The sequence below is a fragment of the Solanum dulcamara genome, chromosome 4, assembly GCF_947179165.1.
Source record: "Solanum dulcamara chromosome 4, daSolDulc1.2, whole genome shotgun sequence".
In the NCBI taxonomy this organism is placed as follows: domain Eukaryota; kingdom Viridiplantae; phylum Streptophyta; class Magnoliopsida; order Solanales; family Solanaceae; genus Solanum; species Solanum dulcamara.
Genome location: NC_077240.1, coordinates 22,053,565 through 22,076,354, shown reverse-complemented (window position 1 = coordinate 22,076,354; position 22,790 = coordinate 22,053,565). Strand labels below are relative to the sequence as shown.

At 34.5% G+C, this 22,790-nt stretch overlaps 1 protein-coding gene across 3 annotated transcripts; it reads left to right on the top strand.

The window, feature by feature from the left end:
• Positions 1 to 1,206: 1,206 nt before the first annotated feature.
• Positions 1,207 to 21,750, top strand: LOC129886939 (uncharacterized protein At5g08430). 3 transcript variants are annotated; one of them, XM_055961845.1, is made up of 12 exons: positions 1,207 to 1,371; positions 1,550 to 1,635; positions 5,612 to 5,732; positions 5,905 to 6,004; positions 6,596 to 7,273; positions 10,000 to 10,115; positions 11,521 to 11,580; positions 12,874 to 12,924; positions 14,864 to 14,935; positions 17,168 to 17,378; positions 19,550 to 19,615; positions 21,010 to 21,750. In XM_055961845.1, exons 5-12 carry the CDS (start codon positions 6,634 to 6,636, stop codon positions 21,414 to 21,416), a joined length of 1,623 nt encoding a protein of 540 aa, XP_055817820.1. In that variant the 5' UTR covers positions 1,207 to 1,371; positions 1,550 to 1,635; positions 5,612 to 5,732; positions 5,905 to 6,004; positions 6,596 to 6,633; the 3' UTR covers positions 21,417 to 21,750. The 3 variants fall into 3 exon arrangements, with proteins under 3 accessions (XP_055817820.1, XP_055817818.1, XP_055817819.1); XM_055961843.1 differs by having other exon boundaries at positions 1,207 to 1,389; XM_055961844.1 differs by having other exon boundaries at positions 1,207 to 1,389; positions 5,837 to 6,004.
• The last annotated feature ends 1,040 nt before the right edge of the window (positions 21,751 to 22,790 follow it).

The window sequence follows — 22,790 nt, the reverse complement described above, 5'->3', positions numbered from 1 at the left end:
ATGAGCATTTTTATATCATTTCAATAGTTCAAGGGCATTTTTTGGCCATTTTCATAATTAAAATTCTGTTAAATAAATTTTAATTTATAATTAATTTTAAATAATTAAATTGTAACCAATAGATGACCGTTACGTGTTTAAAAAAATTATTCAAATTATTTAATTAAAATTCCGTTAAATAAATTTTGATTTATAATTAATTTTAAATAATTAAATTATAACTAATAGATGACCGACACGTGTTAAAAAAATTATTCAATTTATTTAATTAAAATCTTGTTAAAGAAAATGTCATTTTTGGATCTAAAGGTTAGGGATGTTCAAAATCGAACAATAATCGATAAGCCAACTGCAAAATTGACTTATTGGTATTGGATTATCGAATAAGCGATTGGGAACAGATTAAAATTTGATAATCATCCACCTTAAGGTCCAAAAATGACCTTTTATTTAATAGAATTTTAATTAAATAATTTGAATATTTTTTTTGAACACGTGGCGGTTATCCATTGGTTACAATTGAATTATTTAAAATTAATTATAAATAAAAATTTATTTAAAGAAATTGAATAATTTTTTTAAACACGCGGTGACCATTTATTGGTTACAATTGAATTATTTAAAAATAATTATAAATCAAAATTTATTTAACAAAATTTTAATTAAATAAATTGAATAATTTTTTTAAACACGTGGTGACCATCTATTGGTTACAATTGAATTATTTAAAATTAATTATAAATCAAAATTTATTTAATAGGATTTTAATTAGATAATTTGAATAGTTTTTTTAAACATGTGACAGTCATCTATTGGTTATAATTTAATTATTTAAAATTAATTATAAATCAAAATTTATTTAACAAAATTTTAGTTATAGAAAATGGCCTAAAATACTCTCGAACTATTGAAAATGGTACAAAAATGACCCCCATACATATATAGGGCCTAAAATACTTTTTTTGGTTAAAGAAAAAGTTTTTTTGGGATCTAAAGTGTATGTCAAGGACATTTTAGACCCAATAAATGGATAAAGAACATTTTCGTACCATTTTCAATAATTCAAAAGCATTTTAAGCCCTTTTCCGAATTGAATATAAACCTAAACAATTAACCTATAATGATCTTTATACTTGCATACTAGACTAAAAGACTTAAGAGTATAAATAAATAAAGCTTAATTTATAATTTCAGCCTAACAAACCACTTGTCAAGAGAAAGGCGAGTCAAACAACCGTTCCAGCAATCTGTACACAAAGTGACAAAAGTTATAACGTTCGCTAAAACCCATAGTGGAAAAACAAGAGCATATTCTTCTCTTCTCCGGCGACGCTCTCTTCTTCGCTTTCTCCTTTTTGCTTAAATTTGCCGGTGAATTTCTCTCTTCAGGTTAAAACTCAATAAACTCAGTTTCTATTCAACTTTCTCCTTTTGGAAATTTTAGTTTAATTTGTTTGTTTTACATAAATTTTGTCCTTTAATTTCTTTAAAAACTGTTGTATTTTCCATATCCATTAAGATATACAGTTCAATTCTATCTACATTTCAGTATCTACAACCTCAAGAGAGCGTTAGTTCTTCCGTTGCTGAATTTGGTTTCTCAGAGAATCTTTTGCTGCCGCCACTGCTTCACAGGTATCATTTGGTTTCCTGGGATTTTTTTTTCTGTCTGTGTGTAGTATTTAATTGCTTTTCCTATAATTGTTAAAGTTTTTCGGTTATGTCATGTAATTTTTACTGAACGAGTTAGGGTGTATTATGAGATTTTGTTGAATGAGTAGTTTAATGGTTTTTGTACATTTTCTTCCTTGCAATTGAAACTGTTTTTCTGTGGAGTGAGAGAGGAACACCTACTTAGTAACAATTTGGAAATTTGGGATAGTGTACAAGCATGTGCCGGTGAAAAAGCACTTGGCCTGATGGTTTTCCCATGTCTTTTTCCTTTCTCACTGGTGGGAGGTGGTGAGTGAGGATGTTATTGTTGCTATTCAAAACTTTCATGAAAGATGTGTTTCTGAAAAGAGCTTTAATGCCACATATGTGGCTTTGATTCCAAAGCAGATGGAATAAAGGAGCTGACTGACTTTAGACCTATTAGTCTGATAGATAGTATCTACAAAATTATTTCCAAGCTAGTTATTGAAAGACTAAAAAAGGTGATAGCTAAACTGGTGGCTGGACAACAAATGACTTTTGTAAGAAGAAGACAAATCATGGATGCTATTTTTATTGCCAACGAATGTGTGGGCTCAAGAATTTAAAGCAAACAACCAGGCATTCTATGCAAGTTGGATATACAACAGGCCTATGATCATCTAAACTGGAATTATCAACTTGAAGCTTTGAGGAAGATGGGTGGTGGTGCTAGATGGATCAAGTGGATTAAGTTCTATATAAGCAGTTAAATTTTCTATTTTGGTCAATGGTTCACCAACATGTTTCTTTTTATCTTAGAGAGGCTTGCGACAGGATGACCAATGTCCGCTTTCTTGTTCATCATTGCAATGAAGGTCTTAATGATATGTTGAAGAAAGCACAAATAATAACAGGATAAAAGGCTTCAATGTCTCTTCTAGGAATGATGTAAAACTGGAGATATCTCACTTGCAATACACAAATGACACTCTGATATTTTGTGATGCTGATGTTAATAGGGGTGTGCAAAAATTGAACTGACCAATAAATCGAATCGAAAAAATGCTTTCGGTTTATTACTATTGGAATATTGGGTTAACGGATTTTTAATGGTTTCGTAAAAAAAAATTATCGGGTTATCGGTTTGATATTGATTTTTAATATTAGGTTATTGGGTAAACCAATAACCTATTAAAACTATAGTAATTTATTACAGTATCCCTATTTAAATATTAAATATTAATATCAGTGCCTTATGGGTTACTATTTTTGCCCTTTAGCCTTTAATTCACATTATTGTCCTAGTTCTTTAATTTGTGTTGCACTTGTATACTTCTTTTCGTGTTAGTTACTATTGTTTCTATTTTATGAGTATGATGTAAAGTTATATTATTGTTCTGTCACGCCAAATTGTTGGAGAAATCATATATTTGTTTTATGAGTATTTTCTTATTGGTTAAACCGAAAATCGAACCATTAAGGACATTAAGGACCAATAACCGATAAACCGAAAACCGATAAGGAATATCTTATTGATTTGATTATTAGTTTAACATATTTAAAAATCAAAAACCGATAAACTGAACCGATAATACATAAAATCGAACCGAACCGATCGATACACACCCTTAAATGTTAAGCGGTTGAAAATGCTAAGAGTAATTTTTATTCCATTTGAAGCTATCTCTGCGTTACATATCAACTGGAATAAGAGCTTCTTATACCCTGTTAATGAGGTAACAAATATCAGCATGTTGGCTGGAATACTTGGAGGGAAAATTGGTGAACTTCCCACATTATATTTGGGTATGCCATGGGGACAAAGAGCAAGTCCAAGGAACAATGTATTGGAGAAATGTGAAAAGAAGTTGGTGAACCGGAGGACCTTTCTTTGGGGGGGGGGGGATTGACTTTGATAAATAGTGTATTAGATGCTTTGCCAACTTACATGATGTCTGTATTCCCAATTCCTCCAAGTGTAAGTGATAGAAGGATTTTTTGTGGCAAGGCAACTGTGACACCAAAAAATTTCATTTGGTTAAATGGGATGCTCTTACTGTTACCAAAAAGGATGGGGGCTTGAGAATTCGAAATCTGAAAATTGAAAACTACAGCCTCATGATGAATTGGATATGGAGATTTATCTCAAATGAACAGTCCCTGTGGAGAGATGTTATCAGTATGAAATATGGCATGGAGGATATTAGATGACAAAGCTGGTAAGAAGTCCATATGGAGTTAGTGTTTGGAAATCAATCAGGATTTTGTGGCCAAAGTTCAAAAACAACTCCTATGTTAAAGTAGGAAATGGTGAGAGTATTTCTTTCTGGGAGATAAATGAATAGGAAAAACTCCTCTGAAGCAGCTATATCCAAATGTATACAATTTGAATCAGAAACAGAACTCAACTGTTGGAGATTTTTGGGACAATCAAGGTTGGAATCTGAGATACAGGCGGATGCTTAACGATTGGGAGATTGACAGGCTTTCAGATTTCTACTTTACCTTGGAACGATTCAAAGGAGTTTCCACCTCTGAAGACTATTATAGAGTTTGGGAAATAGCCAAGGTACTTACTCTGTCAAAGGTGCCTACAGAAAAACAATATTTCAAACAATCAGATTGACTGTTGGCCTTGGAAACTTATTTGGAAGGTCAAAATCCCTTAAAGTAGCATGTGTTATCTTGGTACTGACTAGAAATGCAGTGCTAATTGAGGATAACTTAATGAAGAGGGGACTACAGCTGTGTTCAACATGCTGTCTATGTGGAGAAGGGGCAGAGACAATCAATCATCTTTTTTCACATTGCAAAATAACAAGTCAGATGTGGAGGATTTTCATAAATTTGAAAGGACTTGTGTGGTAATGCCTGGAAGTATCCTGGAGACTCTGGAGAATTGGAACAGTTATAATAGCTTAGCTATTCAAAAGGAAAGATGGAAAATTGTCCCTGCTTGTATTTGGTGGACAATGTGGAAGAAAAGGAACCTAAGATGCTTTGAAGATTAATGCAGCTCCCCAGGATGTGAAGATGAAGTGCTTAGCTTTGTTTTATTTTTGATGTAAATTAATATATATGGAAGATCATGAATCCTTTGTAGATGTTATAGCAACTTTGTGAATCTAAGGAATAGGAGACTGATCTTAGTCTTTTTGTAATTAACCTTGACTGCATCAATTGTTACTTTCTCAAAAATAAAAGTAAAATAATTAATTGCTGATATTTTTCTTCCCTTTTCTCTCCAATCACTAATGAAAAATGTTTGATGACCCATTTATTTAAGGGAAAATTTCATATATGGCAAACCTTTTAAGCATAATAACTCCATATGGGTATAGTTTCCCTAATTACTTACAATGGCAAATTTATGTTTGCTATGGTCCATTTAGAATGACTAATGTGCGCGATTATACAAACATTGTGCGCGAATTGTATACCGAAATATACAAACACTGCGAATTGTATAACGAATTATACAAACGCTGTACACGAATTGTATAGCGAAATATACAAACGTTATACAAAAACTGCGAATTGTATAGCGAATTATACAAACGCTATACAAAAACTGCAAATTGTATAGCGAATTATACAAACACTTTACCCACGAATTATAACAAATCTCACTAAAATATACTCACGAATGGTAATAAAATAAAACTATACCCATATGGAATAATAAACTAGTAATGTTTGCCAACTCGTGTAATTTTCCCTTTATTTAATTCATTTCTAGATCTCTTAAATGACTTTAAGATTTAGCAATAAGAAGAGGTGAATTTATAAGTGACACGTGGGTCCAAGATGAAATTTGGTGAAATGAATAACTTTTTGTAGTTAAGCTTGTGTGGAATTAATAAATGCTTTTTTCCTTTTTTTGGCGTTAAGATCGAGGTATTAAATAGTTCTAGAGAAAACATCACATATCCACCTATATATGCATATTTCATTCAATGACAATGATTTAAAACAGTGCTGCGTGGTTTGTCTTTGATGGAGAGAGCGAGGAGCGAGAGAAGATGAAGAGGGTCTACTCGACAATCTAAAGCAACCATGCTTTAGATTTCACTCAAGGAAGTGATATTTTCCTGAAGGTAAACCATGAATCACATAAATCTCTTGGGTTTCTTTTTGTGAGTTTGAAATATGAAAATCTTTAGTTTATCTACTAATCTGGGAGATCTTGTTGCTTTTGTAGATAAATATTTGAAACATTTTATTGAAAGATACTTGAATAGAAATTTGTATGACTGCTATGCTATGAAGGTGCATACATATATTTAGTGGTGCTGTTGCTAATCAATCATTGGAAAGAGTCCTTGTGGCAGCGCTCAAGACACCTCTGAGATAAGAGGTAGAGAAGAAGGTACGATCTACCCCCTTCTTGGGTTTCCTCATTAAGCCTGATAACTACTTTTGGCCTTACTCGTTATAAAAAGAAGGAAAAGTATGATGGTTACTTTCATGATGCTCTGTTTAGATATTTAAATAACCCACTTTTCATTATAATAATGGGAAATAAGAATCAAGCTTGTGTAGAAATAAAATCATTAATTTGGCCTGAGCCAGATGAAAATATCTGGTTTCTGTCCCCTAGGCGGAGATTCAGATCCTGAATACATATAAGGCTTGTCTAATCAATATACTGGTCAAATTTGATATATTTGTAGGTAAAGTTGTGTTCAGATTGAGTAAAAAGATGTTCAAATGTCGATATCACCAAAATCAGATGTAGCGTAAAATTTTTGTTTGAATTTGGTTCCATTGCACAACTCTTTTCTATGATCTTCCAGGCAAACTGAGCATTGCTTCTGCTTTCAACCTTGACAGATGGAGAGGCTTGTCTTATCATCAAATACCATTTCAGTTTGGCATTTTGTTTTAGCTTTTATTTGTAATGAAACAGTTCTGCGCTTGTCCATATAATGATATGAGTTTGTGGTAATTTCTTTTCCAGAAGTGTAAAAGCTCGTGTTGGCATATTATCTCGACAGCATGGATGGGAACTCCTTTTGGGTTGAAGAAGTCAAGGATCAGTTACCCGTTTCTTCGAAAAGAAAGAGAAATGTCAAAATCAAGAAACTAGAGTTTGTTGGATGGGGATCCAAACCGTTGATTGAATTCCTTCAATCAATTGGTAAAGATACAAGCAAAACATACTCTCAACAAGAGGTGACGGCGTTTGTCACTGAATATGTAAATTCAAATGGTCTTCTTAATCCACAAAAGAAAAAGAGGGTAATGTGTGATGCGCGACTTCATTCCCTTTTCGGAAAGAAAACTATACCGCGGATAAAAATCTATGATTTGTTGGAAGTGCACTTCAGTGTGAACCATGATGAATCAGAGGATGAATCTTCTAACAGTTCAAAAGAGGAGGATATTTTAATAGCATCTAAGGGAAGAAAAAGTATAGGGAGTCCAAAGAAAAAGGTTCCTGTTGTTCCTAAAAGCTGTTTTGCCGCTGTTATTGCTGAAAACATTAAGCTTGTGTACTTGAAGAGGAGCTTAGTTCAGGATCTTCTGAAGAACCCTGAAAGTTTCGAAGATAAAATTGTGGGTAGCTTTGTGAGGGTAAAATCCGACCCAAACGACTACTTTCAGAAAAACTCTCACCAGCTTCAGCAAGTTGAAGGTATATTTTCATTGTGCACTTTTATTTTCTGAGAATCCTATAGTGACTAAAAAAGATCGATGTTGCGTTGATGTTTCCTAAAACAAAAGATTCCCCTTCCTACAAGAGAGACTAGGGCAAAAAGTGAGGGAAGCAACAATGCAGCCTTTAAATGCTGATTCCCTCTATATTTTTCTGTGTAACCAAATCCGTAGTCATGGTCCTTTGTGAAGCATTTCTAGTTAAAATTAGAAAGGTGTGATTGCTGATTGTTTCCCAAAATGAATATGGACGTCGTAAGTACTCAGAATTCTTCTCTGTACTCAAACTGGTAAGAAAAAGGTATAAGTAGCAAATAAAAAAGAAAAGAAAGTTATCAAATAACACAAAACTTTTGACTTCGAGATTGCTATTATAATGTGTTATAACATCAGATTTGTTTATTGACGTAAAGTAAATGTTTGTTGTTTTCCTTTGTTTTTGGTGTTACAAAGACATACAGTTTTATTCTTTAAGAGCTTTATTTAACAGAGACGAACTTAAAATTTTCCCATCTTTATATTTTTAAAAGATAAGGATTGTTTTCAGAATTGTTGCTCCTCTTTACATGTGTATGCAGTAAGATGTCTCTATAACAACCACCATGTATAATAACATTTCACTATAAAAGCCAAGTTCTTTTTTCGGAAATGATTTTTATATTATATTATGTCCCTTTATAACAGCTTTTTACCCGTAACAACAACATCCATCTTTATAAACAATATGCTTTTTGTAAATTACTCCTATGTAATAATTATCTTCTTTTTTTTGGTAATATAACAATCATCTTTATAGAAATAAAATCTTGAAGATTACCAATAATAAGTCTAGAGATTTTGACCAAATACTTAGAAACTTTAATACACCACCAATGATAAAAAAAATATTATGTGAATACATACTTCCATCATTAAAAAATTTCATTCCCTTGATAATCTTTATAAAGTGGTGACAAAGTGCTAACATTTAGTATAATGTATTAGCTTTTTTTAATTAGTAAAATATGCATATCTTTTGAAATTTTAAATTTGAATAATTTTTTAAATCTTTTTAGAGCATTAAGAAATAAAAAAACTTTTTGGATAATTTTTGCTTGTAACAACCGAATAATATTTAACCATCAAATGTTGTTATGGGTGTTTAACAACTAATCGTTATAAAAGCCAAAAACAAGACTGTTATAGATAGGTCTAGCGGTATATAATTTGTGGAAGATGGATAAGTTGGATGTGGAAGGCTGCTCCACTTGTGCTTATGTGGGTTGTTTTGATAGAAGAAATAGGAGGGCTTTTGAAAGTGTAGATAGTTGAGGAATAACCTCTTATCCCTATTTCTTTTTGGTGCACCCATGAGATTCTTTAATGTATAGAAGATTGGGTGTTGTTTGTAGAAAACTTCATCTTTTTGTAGGTTTTCTACCTTTTGGTGTACATTTTGTAAACAAGTATTTTTTCGCCCAAACTTTCAATAAAATTTATTATTTAATCATTAAAAAAATCTGTCTTCAGTAATTTTATAAAAAAATCCCTTCTGATTTCCATCCTTCTTTGGATAGATTCTCTCTTTTTGCATCTGTTCTAAAACCCTTATATAAATGGTTTTGTTCTTTTCCTTGTTCTGTTGGCATGCTAAAAGGAAAATACCGTCTGACCACTACGAGGATATTTTTATTCTGGGAAGGAATTATTTATGGAAACTGCCATTTGAAATTGCCTTTTTTTTGGTTTCTTTGATAAGGTGCCATTTGCCCTCATCGCCACCCAAGATAGTCATACATCATATTGCTGGTGGAGACGAGTTTTTGTACTTTGCTGATTAAGTAGTCTAATGATCATATCTTTAGGACATTTGTTGGGGAAGATCTTTTGCATTCTTTTGAGTACTTGGTTCTTTTATATTTACAGTTTGACACTCTCAACTCTGCCATGTCTTGAGTATATGGATATGGTTTTCTGCAAGAACTATAGTGTGGTAAAATAATGAATGGACTAGATAGATTTCTATCTACTTGGTGCATAGGTGTTGAACTACTTCCTCATTAACTGTCAGTTGGAGGAGTTGTTACTTTCACAATTATCATCACTATTCTACCATTGTTTAGAGACTCTGCACTTTTTTTATCAGATATCCTGTGTTTCCATCTATTTATATTGATTGACCGAGGAAACCAAAATTGTTATTGGAAAGGTAACTTTATAAAGTGAAGGACACTTATGATTGGGATATATGTTCTGAGACTACTGTGGGTGTAGATCTTCTTAAACCTTGTCTAATACCAATAATTTTGCTCACATGCCAAAAAAGGAAATTTTGTATAATCTAATTGCTTGCTTCTGTTTATTGTTGTTTAGATTGTCTCAAGATATACTTCTAAAAGAGGCTATCTCCTCTTAATGCCATTTTCTCTTCTCCTTTTCATCGTCATTGTTCCTTGTGGAATTCTCATGAATCTCCAAGGGCAACACAAACAATTAGCTACTCCCAGAGAATACTGTTTGCCTAATTACGAATCCTAAAATATGTGGTTTACCTGAAACTTTGATGATCAAGGCAATTTTGAATTATGTCTGATTTATGTTTGTGTTTCTTAGAGTGTGCATAGTTGAACAGGACCATGACAAAAGGGGAAACAAATGTTGTCTTTTCCATTAAGTAATATTCTCTCTCCTCCTTGCTTCTTTCATTGTAAAGCTGAATGCTTCCAGGTGTAAAAAAGATTACGGCAGCAGCCAGTGATGCTGCTTTTGAAATTCACCTTCAACTTTCAAATTTGATGAAAGACATTCCAATATCGTCCTTATCTGATGATAATTTTTATGAGGTAAGCAACTGTTAAAAGTATATATGGTCAATCATTGTGTTGCATGGCTCTGATCCGAAATTACTCCATTCTCTGCCCCCTCTTGGGATGGGTTATGGTAATTCTGAGACTTCCTTTGGCAAAACATCTGAGTGGTTTTTAATTTTCACAAAAAAGAAAAAATGATTTCTTGAAGCTGTATTCTATTCAAAAGTCAAGAAATGCACCAGAGGATGCTTAGTAATTGATCAAAACTAGGAAATTACTAGCTTGCATTTTTTAAATTTATTATTATTATTATTTTATTATTTTTATCTTTTCGATAATGGTGGTGTCCATGCCACTTTATGTGCACCTAACATTTGCCACCACGTAACTGCCATCTCCCACTAGCATAGGTACCATGTCAACTGGTCTCCTGTGATATTGTCTCACTTCATTGACCATTAGGCCACACACCCTTGAGTGCGGTAACTTGCATTTTATTGATAAAGTTACTTCTGATTGTGTGGACAACCAGGTACTTGGTGTGAGAAACTCCTTGTCACTATTTAGCTACCATATGCTACTACTATAAGTACTCTGCATTTAGCATGTACATATTTCATATTTGTATAACTGCTTGGTGTATTTGGATGGAGTGTATTTGTCAATTTCTTTCAACACAGCGGCTCTGGTATATAGAGTAGTCTTTCTCTCTTGTGTGGTGTTAGTCAATAGATTTGCTAATTTTAACAAGATTGGAGGGCTCCTGTTTTCTTATATAACTAATTTCGTATGACTACAGAAATCTGGCACGCCCGTGATTATGATTATATTTTTCTGTTCTACCTTAAAAGCAATCTATCCATGTTACTTGTAAGGTTATACTTAAATATTCCAGTGTCCCAAAGTATTTGTCATATTTCACTTCTTGAGAATTTAACATAATAATGTTTGACCAAGATTTTACTGTAGATATTTTCGTAAGTTTACCTATTTTATATAGTTTCTGAAGTTTTAAATGTTTTATTAAAGGGAAAATCTATGTACAATCTAATGTAAAAGTTCAGTGTCAAAAACAATCTAATGTAAAAGTAGGTATAGTTTGGCTCTGATAAGAGCAAATGCAACTAGTGGGGAAGGAGTGTATATAATGTATATGTATATTGCGTTGGTGTATCGTTGTGTATATTTACACTAGCAATCCATCATCATATAGTGGATGTCAATCTACCACAATGCTTTTATCTTGAATCACATATATATTCATACACACACAGAAAAAATACTAATAATTAAAAAAATAGGTCTAAAATTAATATGTGCAAATGTAAAAAGCTTTTCTTCTATATGAACACTTGCTATATACCATTATATTTCTGCTTCATTCGTCCAATATTGTATTTGTTTCCTCTTTCGTAAGAATTTCTCGTTTTTTTGACAGGAAGAATGTGAGGATTTGCGTGAAAGAACAAAAGCTGGTTCACTCAAGAGGCCTACTGTTGTAAGATATCTTAAGCACAAGCAAGTCTTTCATTCTGTTATTTATCTTGATAACCGAGATATCCCCGAGGGCAATGGCTCATGGTTCTAAAACTTGGTGGATAATGGGCCCACCCTCTACCCTTCTCCTCTTGAATCAAAACCTCCTATCCTTTTTATATTTTCTTCTTCCTTTGTTTTGCATCTCCTATTTTCATTTGCTTGTGACATCCCTTTCCTCTCAAGGGTGATATATTACTTTTCATAGTCTACCGTCGTTCTCTATTTCTTAACTCTTCTTTCTTCAGTTCTGCTATGCTTGAAATCTGATATCACTTAGATTTAAGAATCAAGAATTATTGCATACAGACGAAGCTGATTATCTTAAGTCATGTCTGCATATCTCATATTTTTTTCTTGGTGCAATTTTCCTTGACTTGATAACAAAGACATCTCTACAAGGATTCTTAGGCTGTAGCCAAACTGATTATGGATATTTTCTCAATCCTGTATTTGGTAGAGAATCTAGTCAGACTTATGAAAAGATGCAGCTTCTTCACTCCGAGGTGGATATTGTTGTTTCCTAAGGAGAGATGAAATCCACAATTTGTAAAAAGAATTCTTCATGAAAACTTCAGGTTTTCTTTGCTATGATATTATAGACCTTTCAGGGAAATGATCACTTGGACAACTTATATATAAATGAAAAGACATGGAAAGAACAGGTATAATATTATCTTGAGTAGGCGTATCTCTTCAAATTGACTAGCTTTGTTCTTTTTAACAAACTAATAGCTTCTATCGTAGCGTCTAGCCTCTACTGTGTCATTTCTGCTTCACACCACTGCTGTTGTAATTATGTGGCAGTATATGTGGCAAAACCAATCACCATCTCTTCCAATCTTAGCTGCTTCTTTTTTAAAAAAAAAAATTATTTTTCTGTAGACTGCAGCATTGGAAATTGTCAGTTACTGTATTTTTCTAGATCTTGACGCTCTATCAATGATTTATTACTCTGAATAACTTTGGTGTGAATATTCAGCATGGATTTAGCATGGCCTCTATGCTGAACTATGTTAACACTTAATAATCTGGTCCTATTCTTTCTTCTTATGAATGCTTTTATTTTTGTGGGAAGGAGTAACTCGTAAGTTTTCTGAACTTGTTAGCGCTATAAGTTGAGATTTACTTTCATTTTGAGTTATGTGTAGTACATTATAACTTTGTTCTTCAGATTGGTAATGTATGACCTGTTTTTCTTTAACATCATAACTTTGTTTTTAAGTTGGCAATTCATTTACCCACTTCTTGGCAGTTAGAGCTTGAGTCAAAAGCGCAAGTTCTGCACAAGGATATCACCAAGCATGTAAGTTTGAATTCTCCACCGAGTCTCTTTGTCTGGTTGTCCTTGTCAACTGCTTTTTGTTTGAGCTGGAAGCTATTTTCTCAAAGAAATGGTTTGTGAAAATCCATCTACACTGTGCTTATTATATGCAACTTTCAACCTTTTTTTCCAGGCTAGATGTTTGCCCTTAATATAAATTGATGATGTCAATAATCCTGTGTATGTGTTAGGACCATATTCCAGTGGGAAGACTCAGAAATGTGAAATGTGAGTGACCGAGAGGGAAGTTGTTGACAGATACGAGTTATTAGTTTTTTGGTACATTGTTATAGGAGTTATGCCTTAAGATAAAGATGTATAGAAGATGAACTAACAATATCACTCAAAATATTTAATAGAAATCAACCAATAATAGTGAACTCTATTCAGAAAGTGTTTGTAGGTGTATAGGCTACATGCTCAGAACACCTATTCATAGAGGAAAGCTGTTGAATGTAATTATGTAATCCCTAATGAGGGATTAGGAGGTCATTCCACAATTACTGAATCAACAATAGTAAATCATTTCGGTTGTGGTTTGTGGAGGAATGTCATGAAGGGATGGGAGCATTTTTTGCGAAAATATCTCATTCAAGGTCAAGACGGAGATAGAGTAAATTTTGGGGACATATTATTGAAGGATGAATTTCAGCGATTGTACAAAATATCTTGTCAAGGAGTACAACTAATTAGGGGGACAAAAGATGGATAGACTTTTTGGAGTTGAGATTTAGAAGGGAATATCAAGATTGGGAAGTGACTGAGTTTCAAAGATTGTTAGCCTTATGTCATAGGCAAGTCAATCCGGTTGATAATCCCGATGTTTGGTTGTGGGGCTTGGGAAATAATGGAATATTCTTTGTAATGGGGACAGAAATAAGGGGAAAGGAGAATCAAAGTTTAAGTAATGAAGCTCAAGCTTGTGTCATGGAATGTAAGGGGGTTAAATGGTTTGGGGAAAAGAAGGATGGTCAAAAGCCTAGTAGAGCACTTGAAGGCAAATATTCTTTGCTTCCAAGAAACTATGAGGTAGATAAACAACGATGTCATCTTTTTCATGAGAGCTATGACAACGAAAATCCCTACTTTAGCAAGTTCACTTACTGAACCATTGAAGAAAATTTCGTGTGAATGAATTACCTTTGACAATTGAAAAAAATGCTTAGTGAGCAGAGCTTAAATGGAGTAACATGGCCAATGTGAATTCATATAGCCAACCTCAACTTGTTTGGGATTGAGGAGTAGTTGTTGTTGTAAATGAAATCAACCTCGACTCTAACTTAACCCCAGAATCTGGCTCATGATATGATGGTTGTCCATAAGCATATAAGGAGATATTGTTCAATCAATGTAGGACACTTAACACCCTTTCACATGCCTAGAGTTGCACATTTGATGTGTGGACAACATAATAGACTTTGCGTGAAAGGGTAAATCAAGAACAGAGATGGATCTAGCTCTGATACCGCGTCAAGAAAATAGATTTTGCCCATAATTCAATCCCAAAAGATAGCTCATAAGGTGAGAATTACCCAAGCTCATATAAAAAGAGACCATCCCGTTCTCTCAACTAATGTGGGACACTAACCATTTAGTATCATAAATGAATGTGTTAAATAAGTGCTTCTGAATTGATCTCATCTTTTAAGAATTTTCATTTTTCTTTGTTGATTAACAACCTTATCATTACTTAGAAAAATATCATTTCACATGCAACCATGTTTAAAATGTGCCCTGTTGGTATTTGAACTTTTCCCTGAAGCATGCGGACTTGACCATGTCATTCTTCTGAAGGATGTTGCATGATTTGTCACTCATGTAGTTGCTTGTTACTGTCTACAGATTTGCTACTATGTTCATCACCATTCATTTCCATGTGTATCTAATCTTTACTCTATCTCATGTTTTGATTTGGCTACAGTGGATTGAGAGAGAAGTTGTGTTGTTACAAAAGCGCATTGATCATGCCAATGAAAAGGGATGGCGCAAACAATATCCTTTCATATGTCTTAAGGTTCTGCTATTAAAATATTTTGCATCTTCTAGTGGTTGCAAGGCAAACTTGCTCTTTAATGCAGCAATTTCTGTCCCTGATAAGAGAAGCACAGTTAGTAATTGTTGTCTGCAGATTATATGTTGGTAATTCTCCTCCTCTTGACTCCTCGATTCCCAAGAAATTTGGTGATCACGATGTTTTTGGAAGCTCAAATTGTCATATGCGCTAGTTTAGTCAGAGTGACTATAATCTAATAACTAGCAAATAGAGTAACAAGAGAGTCATTGTTTGAGGTAGTCTTCTGATCTATTTGCACCATTCATTTTTCTGGACTGAATTCCTGTTTCTTGTGCATGGTATTAATTCAAAATTGTGCTATGGAGAATTAGTGTAGATTTGTTTTTGGTCAAGAAAAAGTTTGGTTATTCAAAATCAACTGTGGCACACTTCCTACTTGACTGCAATTTATATGGTTCCTGGCTGAAACTTATCTCCTCGCTAACAAAGCCTGAAATGATGCTTATCGTGAGTTTTTGATGGTACTCCAATGCTTTCTTGATCAATAGCATTCTTGTGTTTTTTCCAATTTACCTTGTCATGAAATAAGTCTTCAAACACCAAAACCTTAATATGGCTTTTTATTTTGTTATTAGTTCCATCCCAAAATGTATGACCTAGTTTGCCCTTTGTGGTATTTTGTGAGCAAAAAATTAAGTACTTTATTATGTTGACTTTGGTAGAAAAAGTTAAATTCTCTCCCCATCCTATAAAACTTGACCCTTTTGGTCATCACAAAAGGCTCAATTTTCTTAGTTGGAAATAATTTCTGTTTCAAATTCCTATAAACTAATTGCTTGTTATATTTTTCCAAGCTTTCTTTGGTATATTACCACCTACCCATTTTGATTTTGCTCATATCAAGCCATTATCTAACACTTTTCAACCAACCCAACATTATGCTTCTTCATATTTTATTATATTTAACAACCTTGGGTTAAATTAGGACGTGATCTATGGGTTAGGGGCATGTCACTACTACGACCTTGCGGTAGACTAAATCATGATATATATGTGGGAAGAGTAGAGAGGGGGGGGGGCATTATTAACCGTGTGTTCTGAACCGTGCACAACTGGCCCTCGAGGATTTCTTGTATATAAAAAAGAAGTGTTAATTTATAGATTGTTTTGAAAAATTCTTTATATTAGTCGATATTGGTTTATAGTACTTCTAATTATTCTGGATTAGTTATTTTGTTTGTGTAGTTGGAGGATAAATAATATATGTAGCGAAATATGTCAAAGTAGTTCGAGACAGAAAACACTAGGTTAAATAATTTGGAAATAAATTTGTTTAGCTCAAGTAATAAGAATTGTTCAAGACCTTTCAAAGAGGATACAACCCATATAGGCCCATGTAGATTCTGACTCCCCATCCCTGCACAGTCAAGACTGAATATCTAGAACATGGATTAACATAACATAGGGGGCCCAACATTGGGTAGTACATTATCAAGGATATGTCCGACTTTGATGACCATGTTGAGAAAATGAATGTTGGGCCTGACTCAACCCACAAAAGCTAGTTCAAGTTATGAAGATTGTCCAAAAATATATAGGGGGCCCAACATTGGGTTGTCCAACATCAAGGATACGTCCGACTTTGATACCATGTTGAGAAAATGAATGTTCGGCCTGACTCAACCTCAAAAGCTAGTTTAAGTTATGAAGATTGTCCAAAACTATATAAGGAGATTATATATACACTTAACAGCTGTGGGGTCTTAACAATGTTAAGTATTTTTAGACAGTAGCAGTACGCCTGAGGTGATCAAGTCAATTTGCTTGACACATCTCTTTCTGGTTCTTACTTTAGAGTAACTCCAATTATTCTTAGCATGGGGAATTTTTTGAAGTACATATGTTTGCATGTTTCTAAAACTCTGGATAGTTATTATTGCATGATGGAGTGTTAATGACAATATCATCCTGTTTAATATAGAGCTCCTATTAGTATGCATTCATTGAGAAGGTTATACAAGTTTTCTTTGGTTCCTATTTGTTCTTTGATGCATTGCTTCAATATTGCTTATGTATGCTAGTTTTCAGGCAAAGTTTACAAAATTATGCCTCTATGGTTGTTGGGGCTTCAGTGTAAAAGCTAAAAGCCTGTTAAGCTTGTTGATCCTGCTGATGAACCTAAGTGTCTCCTTGACCTACTTTAGAGTTACACTGTTTGAGTTTCTGGAGAGGAAGCAGCTTCTACAAACAAAAAAAGAACAGGATAGACTCTTTTCCGTGATGCCAAAAGTTGTAGCTGAGGAATTAGAGCCTGAAGTTAAAACTGTTGATGCCCTAGAAGAAAATGTAGTGGAACAAGAAAGAGAAAATGGTTGTTCACCAAAGTCAAGTCCTAATGGAGCTACTGACATTTCTGGTGCAGGTGAGTTCTACCATCCACTCTGCAACAGAACTTCACGATTTCTAAAAGCTTATTCAGTTGAACCTTCCCATTTTGTTTTACTTTTTGGAGCTTTAGCCATTTTCTAGAAGCATTTGGATGTGCAATATTTACAAAGCTTTCTTACATTTTCATCTTTCAGTCTGAAAGCTTAATAAAGTTTGGACTCAAATAAGTTATTTTGAGATTGATTCCTGAAACAAGAATTTTAATCTGAAGAGAATTCCAGAGATCCATTTTTAATTGTCTTGACTAGGGTTGGGGATGGGGGAAGTAAATGGAGATTGTTTCAGTGGAAGGGAAGGAAATGAGAGGTTAAAATAGCTTGAGTAGAAAATGGAAAAACCAAACTAATTGACTGTCGAACTGGCAGACAACTTTCGTAGGGGCAGAAGTTAGTGGTGACTTCTCTTTCCTCAGTAATCAGTTATTTTTTGGAATCTTGAAATGCTATACTACAACTTTTACCCCTGGAGTTAAAAAAGTTCCAACTGTCCTGATGGTTGAGATAGGTTTGTCTTTTTGACAATTGTAATTGGAAAATAAATGATCTTTAGTTGTGGTAGATATACAAGAGACCTTTGAAGATGTCTGATTTGCTTTGAGGCACCAGTTGAGTTCATGTGAGCAGATACCTCTGTCATCTACTCCCTCCGTTCCAAAATAAATGGTGTTTTCACCTTTTTATTTTGTTTCAAAATAAGTGGTACTTCACAAAATCAAGAAGACATTTATTTTTCCTCCAATTTTACCCTTATATAATTAAATGAAATTTTACATTACCAAGAAACCATTAAAGAGCTGCTACTTTTTCAAGGCATTTGATTTAAGGGTAAGTTGGTATAAACATTTCTTACTTTGTAGGAGAGTGTAGTTTTCTTAAGGGGGTGCGCCCAAGCTAAAAACAACATCTATTTTGAAACGGGGGGAGTAAAGTATTTGGGGTTGCCAACCAGATATTTTAGATTTGGCAAGTCAAGTTAGTGAAAGTAAAGGCGGCTGTAATGTGTTAGGGACAAAGGTGGTGGCGAGAAGAATTCTTATGTTCTTTTTCCTTTTGTGTTCCTCGTCTATAATCTTTCACACCTCCAATGTGCATATGATAAGAAAGGCTGGATATATCAGATCAATGATTTCTACCGAGTGACCAGCAGCGTCAAAGAGAACAAATATCGGAGCTGTCAGTTGCCAGCAGAATTAATTAGATTATATGCTGCAATGCATTGTATATCTTTGCAGTATTCATATGACAAATAGTCAAAGAAGACAAATTCACTGTTTCTTTTAGTAATATGCCAAACTTCTACTTGGTTATTTTGTTCCTATCCTTAATCATTGATGAACCTGCCCAAAATTGCTAGTGTGTATTTCCCTTTTGTCTCTTCATACATAAAATGATGACCAGTAGGTTTCCCAAAAGACTCTTCTTACTCTAGTATTCAATTACTTCTTTAAATCCAGTCCAGGTCTCCAACCCATCGCCAGAAGCCCTCTTCTGGGTCTTTCCCCCCCCCTCAAAGTGGGACTCAGACAAGCAAGGCCATGCCAGTTTGTATTGGGGGAATTCATCTGCCTTCCCCAACGCTTGGTGACACCTTTTTCCCTCACAATGTTGGCTTTTGTTGAAATAGTTTTAAGCATCAAATGAAGTTCGTGAAGATGCATGTGCTTGGTCCAAGAAAGAGAGTCGGCTGAACATGAAGACATAATTAGAATTAAAAAAGTGTCCTCTCTTTAGATGAGGTGGTCACACAATTCAATAGTTTCTCGAAATAATAGTCTCAATCAATTTGTTTGATTTAATACTATTTCTGCCTCTTGAAAAATTGATATTTTGTGCTTGTCAGTTCAAATCATTGAACCCTGACTTGATGAGTAAGTTTAGTATTTTGCAAACTGGATGTTATGCTTATTTTAGTCATCTTTTGCTATATCAAATTTGCTAGTCCTTTTTCACTTTTATACTTTGTTTTGCATGTTGTGAGGGTAGGGTTAAATCTTTTCTATAATTATAAGTAGCTATTCTGCATTTCTATTATTCTTTAGTTATATTGTTTCCTGTAATCTGACTAAGGATCACAATACTTTGCTCAGTCATTATCTGACATGATTTTTTATACTTTCCCCCAAGTGTGACTGTATTTTATTTTCAGGAGATACCGTGATCCCATCTAATAGGATTTTCATAAATGGAGATGCATTCACTGCTGATGGAAATGGTAATTTCTTCTTCCCCTGGTTTTTGAAATTAAGCGCCTTTTTCTTAGAAAAGCCTCCTCATCAACTCTCTAGCTTTCAAACTTACCTCACCTGGCTTAACGCCCTGTGGACTTTTTCACAAAGGCCTAAGTTGATTAGCCCGGATGGCCGATTCATAAGAGTTTAAGTTTTGGTCAGTCGATTGACCAGCTACCTCCTGTAAGTGACCCTTAAGCTCGGGGGAATCGGAAACTATATTATTTATTCTAAAATGGCACTCTCCCTTGATTTCCACAACAATTTTTGCTTATGATGAAACCCCTCAGAGGAGGATAGAATAAGGAATTGACTGCTCTAAAATACAGAAAACTATTTCATATGTATCTGGCACTGCTTTACTTGGACAGCTTCGAGAAGACTCCATGTCTTGGGAGCTAATTCAAATGTGACAGGGATGAAAACAAGAGGGAGAATGGAATACTAGGGGAGGTCATGGTATGGAGAGAGGATTTCGTAGCGCAACTTCGCGTTCCTACTGTTCTGGATACATGTTAGCTTTAGGAAGTGAGGACCTAGCGCGAAAGGTTGCTTTACTAGGTCAATCACCCAATTAAAGAACTTCCCATTGGTTGAAACTCTTTATCCAGACAATTAAGATCCCGAAACAGAGTCCCTAATACAGTATAGCTATGATCAAATAATAACGCAGATAAGATCAGACTGAATGTGTGAAGGATATGGTCCTGGTTCTCTTCTGTCCTGTTCCTTCAATCAAAGAACAATCCATGACGAGGGCTACTGCCAGCGTACATAGTCTGAGTCTTACCTACATACATGCCTAACATTCACTCTTCTAGTTGAGTTGCCCCACAGCGCCTTTAACGATGAGAGAAGGATCACAATACTTTACTCAGTCAATATCTGGCATGTGATTTCTTGTACTTTCCCCAAGTGTGACTGTATTTTATTTTCAGTAGATACCATGGTCCCATCCAATAGGATTTTCGTAAGTGGAGATGCATCCATTGCTGATGGAAATGGTGATTCCTTCTTCACCTGTTTTTTGAAATTAAGTGCCTTTAGTTTTGTTTCTAATTTTGTTGATTGAGACCAGAGTAATTTGGGTTTGGGGTTTAAAAGCCTGAAGTCCGCAAAGGCTCGTCACATTTCTATTTAGTGATCAAAATGTGACAAATATTTGAGTGATACATCTTCAAGGGTATAAAAGGAAGGAAGCATATGCGCAAACTCTAATTTGCCTGTCAATGGAGACGTCCACTAGAAAAAAAAACTTCACTCTGTGAAATCCAATTCTGGAACCCAATAATCTAATACTAATAACTTAATAAACAAGTAGGGTTACACACGGTCCTATAATTGGTTTCTGAAATATTCTGTGTCTGATTCAACACAGATCAACACGCAGACATGATTCAAGAACAAAGAGATACTACCATTTCTGTAAGAGTTGAAAGAAGTGGAGAAATGCAGGTCATGGCCTCTGGAGAAGATGTCGTCACTCAACAAGTACAGGTCCAGGAGACTCAAACTGAGGTAATTGAATTGAGCGATGATGATCCAGATGTTGAGGACCAACAATATGGAAAACAATCTACTGATTTGAACCCTGAAGTAGCAATTTGGCACTATCTGGATCCTCATGGTATTATACAGGGTCCTTTTCCTTTGACATTGTTGAAATGCTGGAGTGATGCTGGTTACTACTTCGGGCCAAGCTTCAGTGTGTGGATGGTTGGCCAAAGCCCACAAGAAGCTGTCTTGTTGGTTGATTTGCTTCGCTACTTTTTCCCCGTCCAATGAATCACTGGACTTCCATAAAAGTTGTTTCAAAGTTGTCAATCATGGTTGCTGAGTTAAAAAAAAAAGAGGTTCTTTTGCTTCGTAAATGTCTTTATTTTATGATCATTGATCCATAGTAGAGTAATACATCTAGCTCATGAAAATAGGATCAATCCTTGCAGCCATTGCTGCATTTTATGTTTGCAAGTACTGTTACTAGTCAATTTAACTTCTCATTGAGGTGGCCCTTTAGAGTTCGTACAAAAAGATGCTTTGTAATGTGAAGTGATGAACAGAAAGAACTCTTTCTGTTACCAGTCAATAATGTGGCTTTTTAGCAGTTAGCACAGCAAAATGCTCTTACAGATGAAAATTTTGTTGCGATAATTACTTTTAGTTCTCATTAACGTTTGCTACCAACTGTTGCAGCTAGTGCTCAATAACAAGTTTTGGGTGGTTCCCTTCCCCCACCCCCCGCCACCCCCAATTACTATTTGACAGAAAATCCTGAAATTCTTTTGGCTTTTAGAAATTTGTTTTATTTTATAAATTTATTCTAAACTAACTCCCAGAAGTTCGTTGAAAGCTTTTCTCATTGAGGGAATTTATGTTTCACATCAAAATTTTGTTACCACACTCTCTATTGAAGATGCATACTTCATGCTACTCCAAAACTGTTTTTTTCCAGTTGTTAAAATGTTTTATAAAAGGTTTTCATGTTTGAAAATATTAAAAAAGTTCGAGGACTCTCTCTCTCTCTCTCTCTCTCTTTCTTTTCTTGTTCTGAAACGTGAACACCTCCGGTCACTCCAGTCCACTTCCGGCGATTACCAGGTAGTATTACAGATCTGACCCAGATACAAGATTCCGGCGAACAGTACAGTGACAATTTGACCAAGAAAATCATACTAATCTCGGTGCTTTCTATCCCTTAATCTTTAATTTTTGTGTGCCTCTCACTAAGCAGCATCTGAATAAGCTATTTAGGGTATTTTTGCAACCTTTCTTGTGTTAGTACGACTTCTACAGCTAGTTGCTTTGTATAGTATTTCTTGTTCTATTGTGCTTAGTATATATTTCTTGTAGGGAGTTTGGTGTAGTAATCTTCCTTGTAGTGCTGATCTTAGTAGTTGGTTGATTCTTGCATATAGCTTCATATCTGTTTTTTTTGTTTGGTTCAAGGAAGGTGTGCAATTTAGATTCGCTAGACCCGTCGTTCCTTCTCCGGCGAAGCCTTCGACGAATTTTATCTTTATTGTCAAGTATTATCTCGTTGCTTGAATTATCTAGATTTATTTGTTATCAGTTTTTCACTTTGTAGTTCATAGCATTTTAGTGGCTTTGGTAACTGATGGTGGACTAGGGTCATGTCCTCAATTGGGGTTGAAGGTGAGG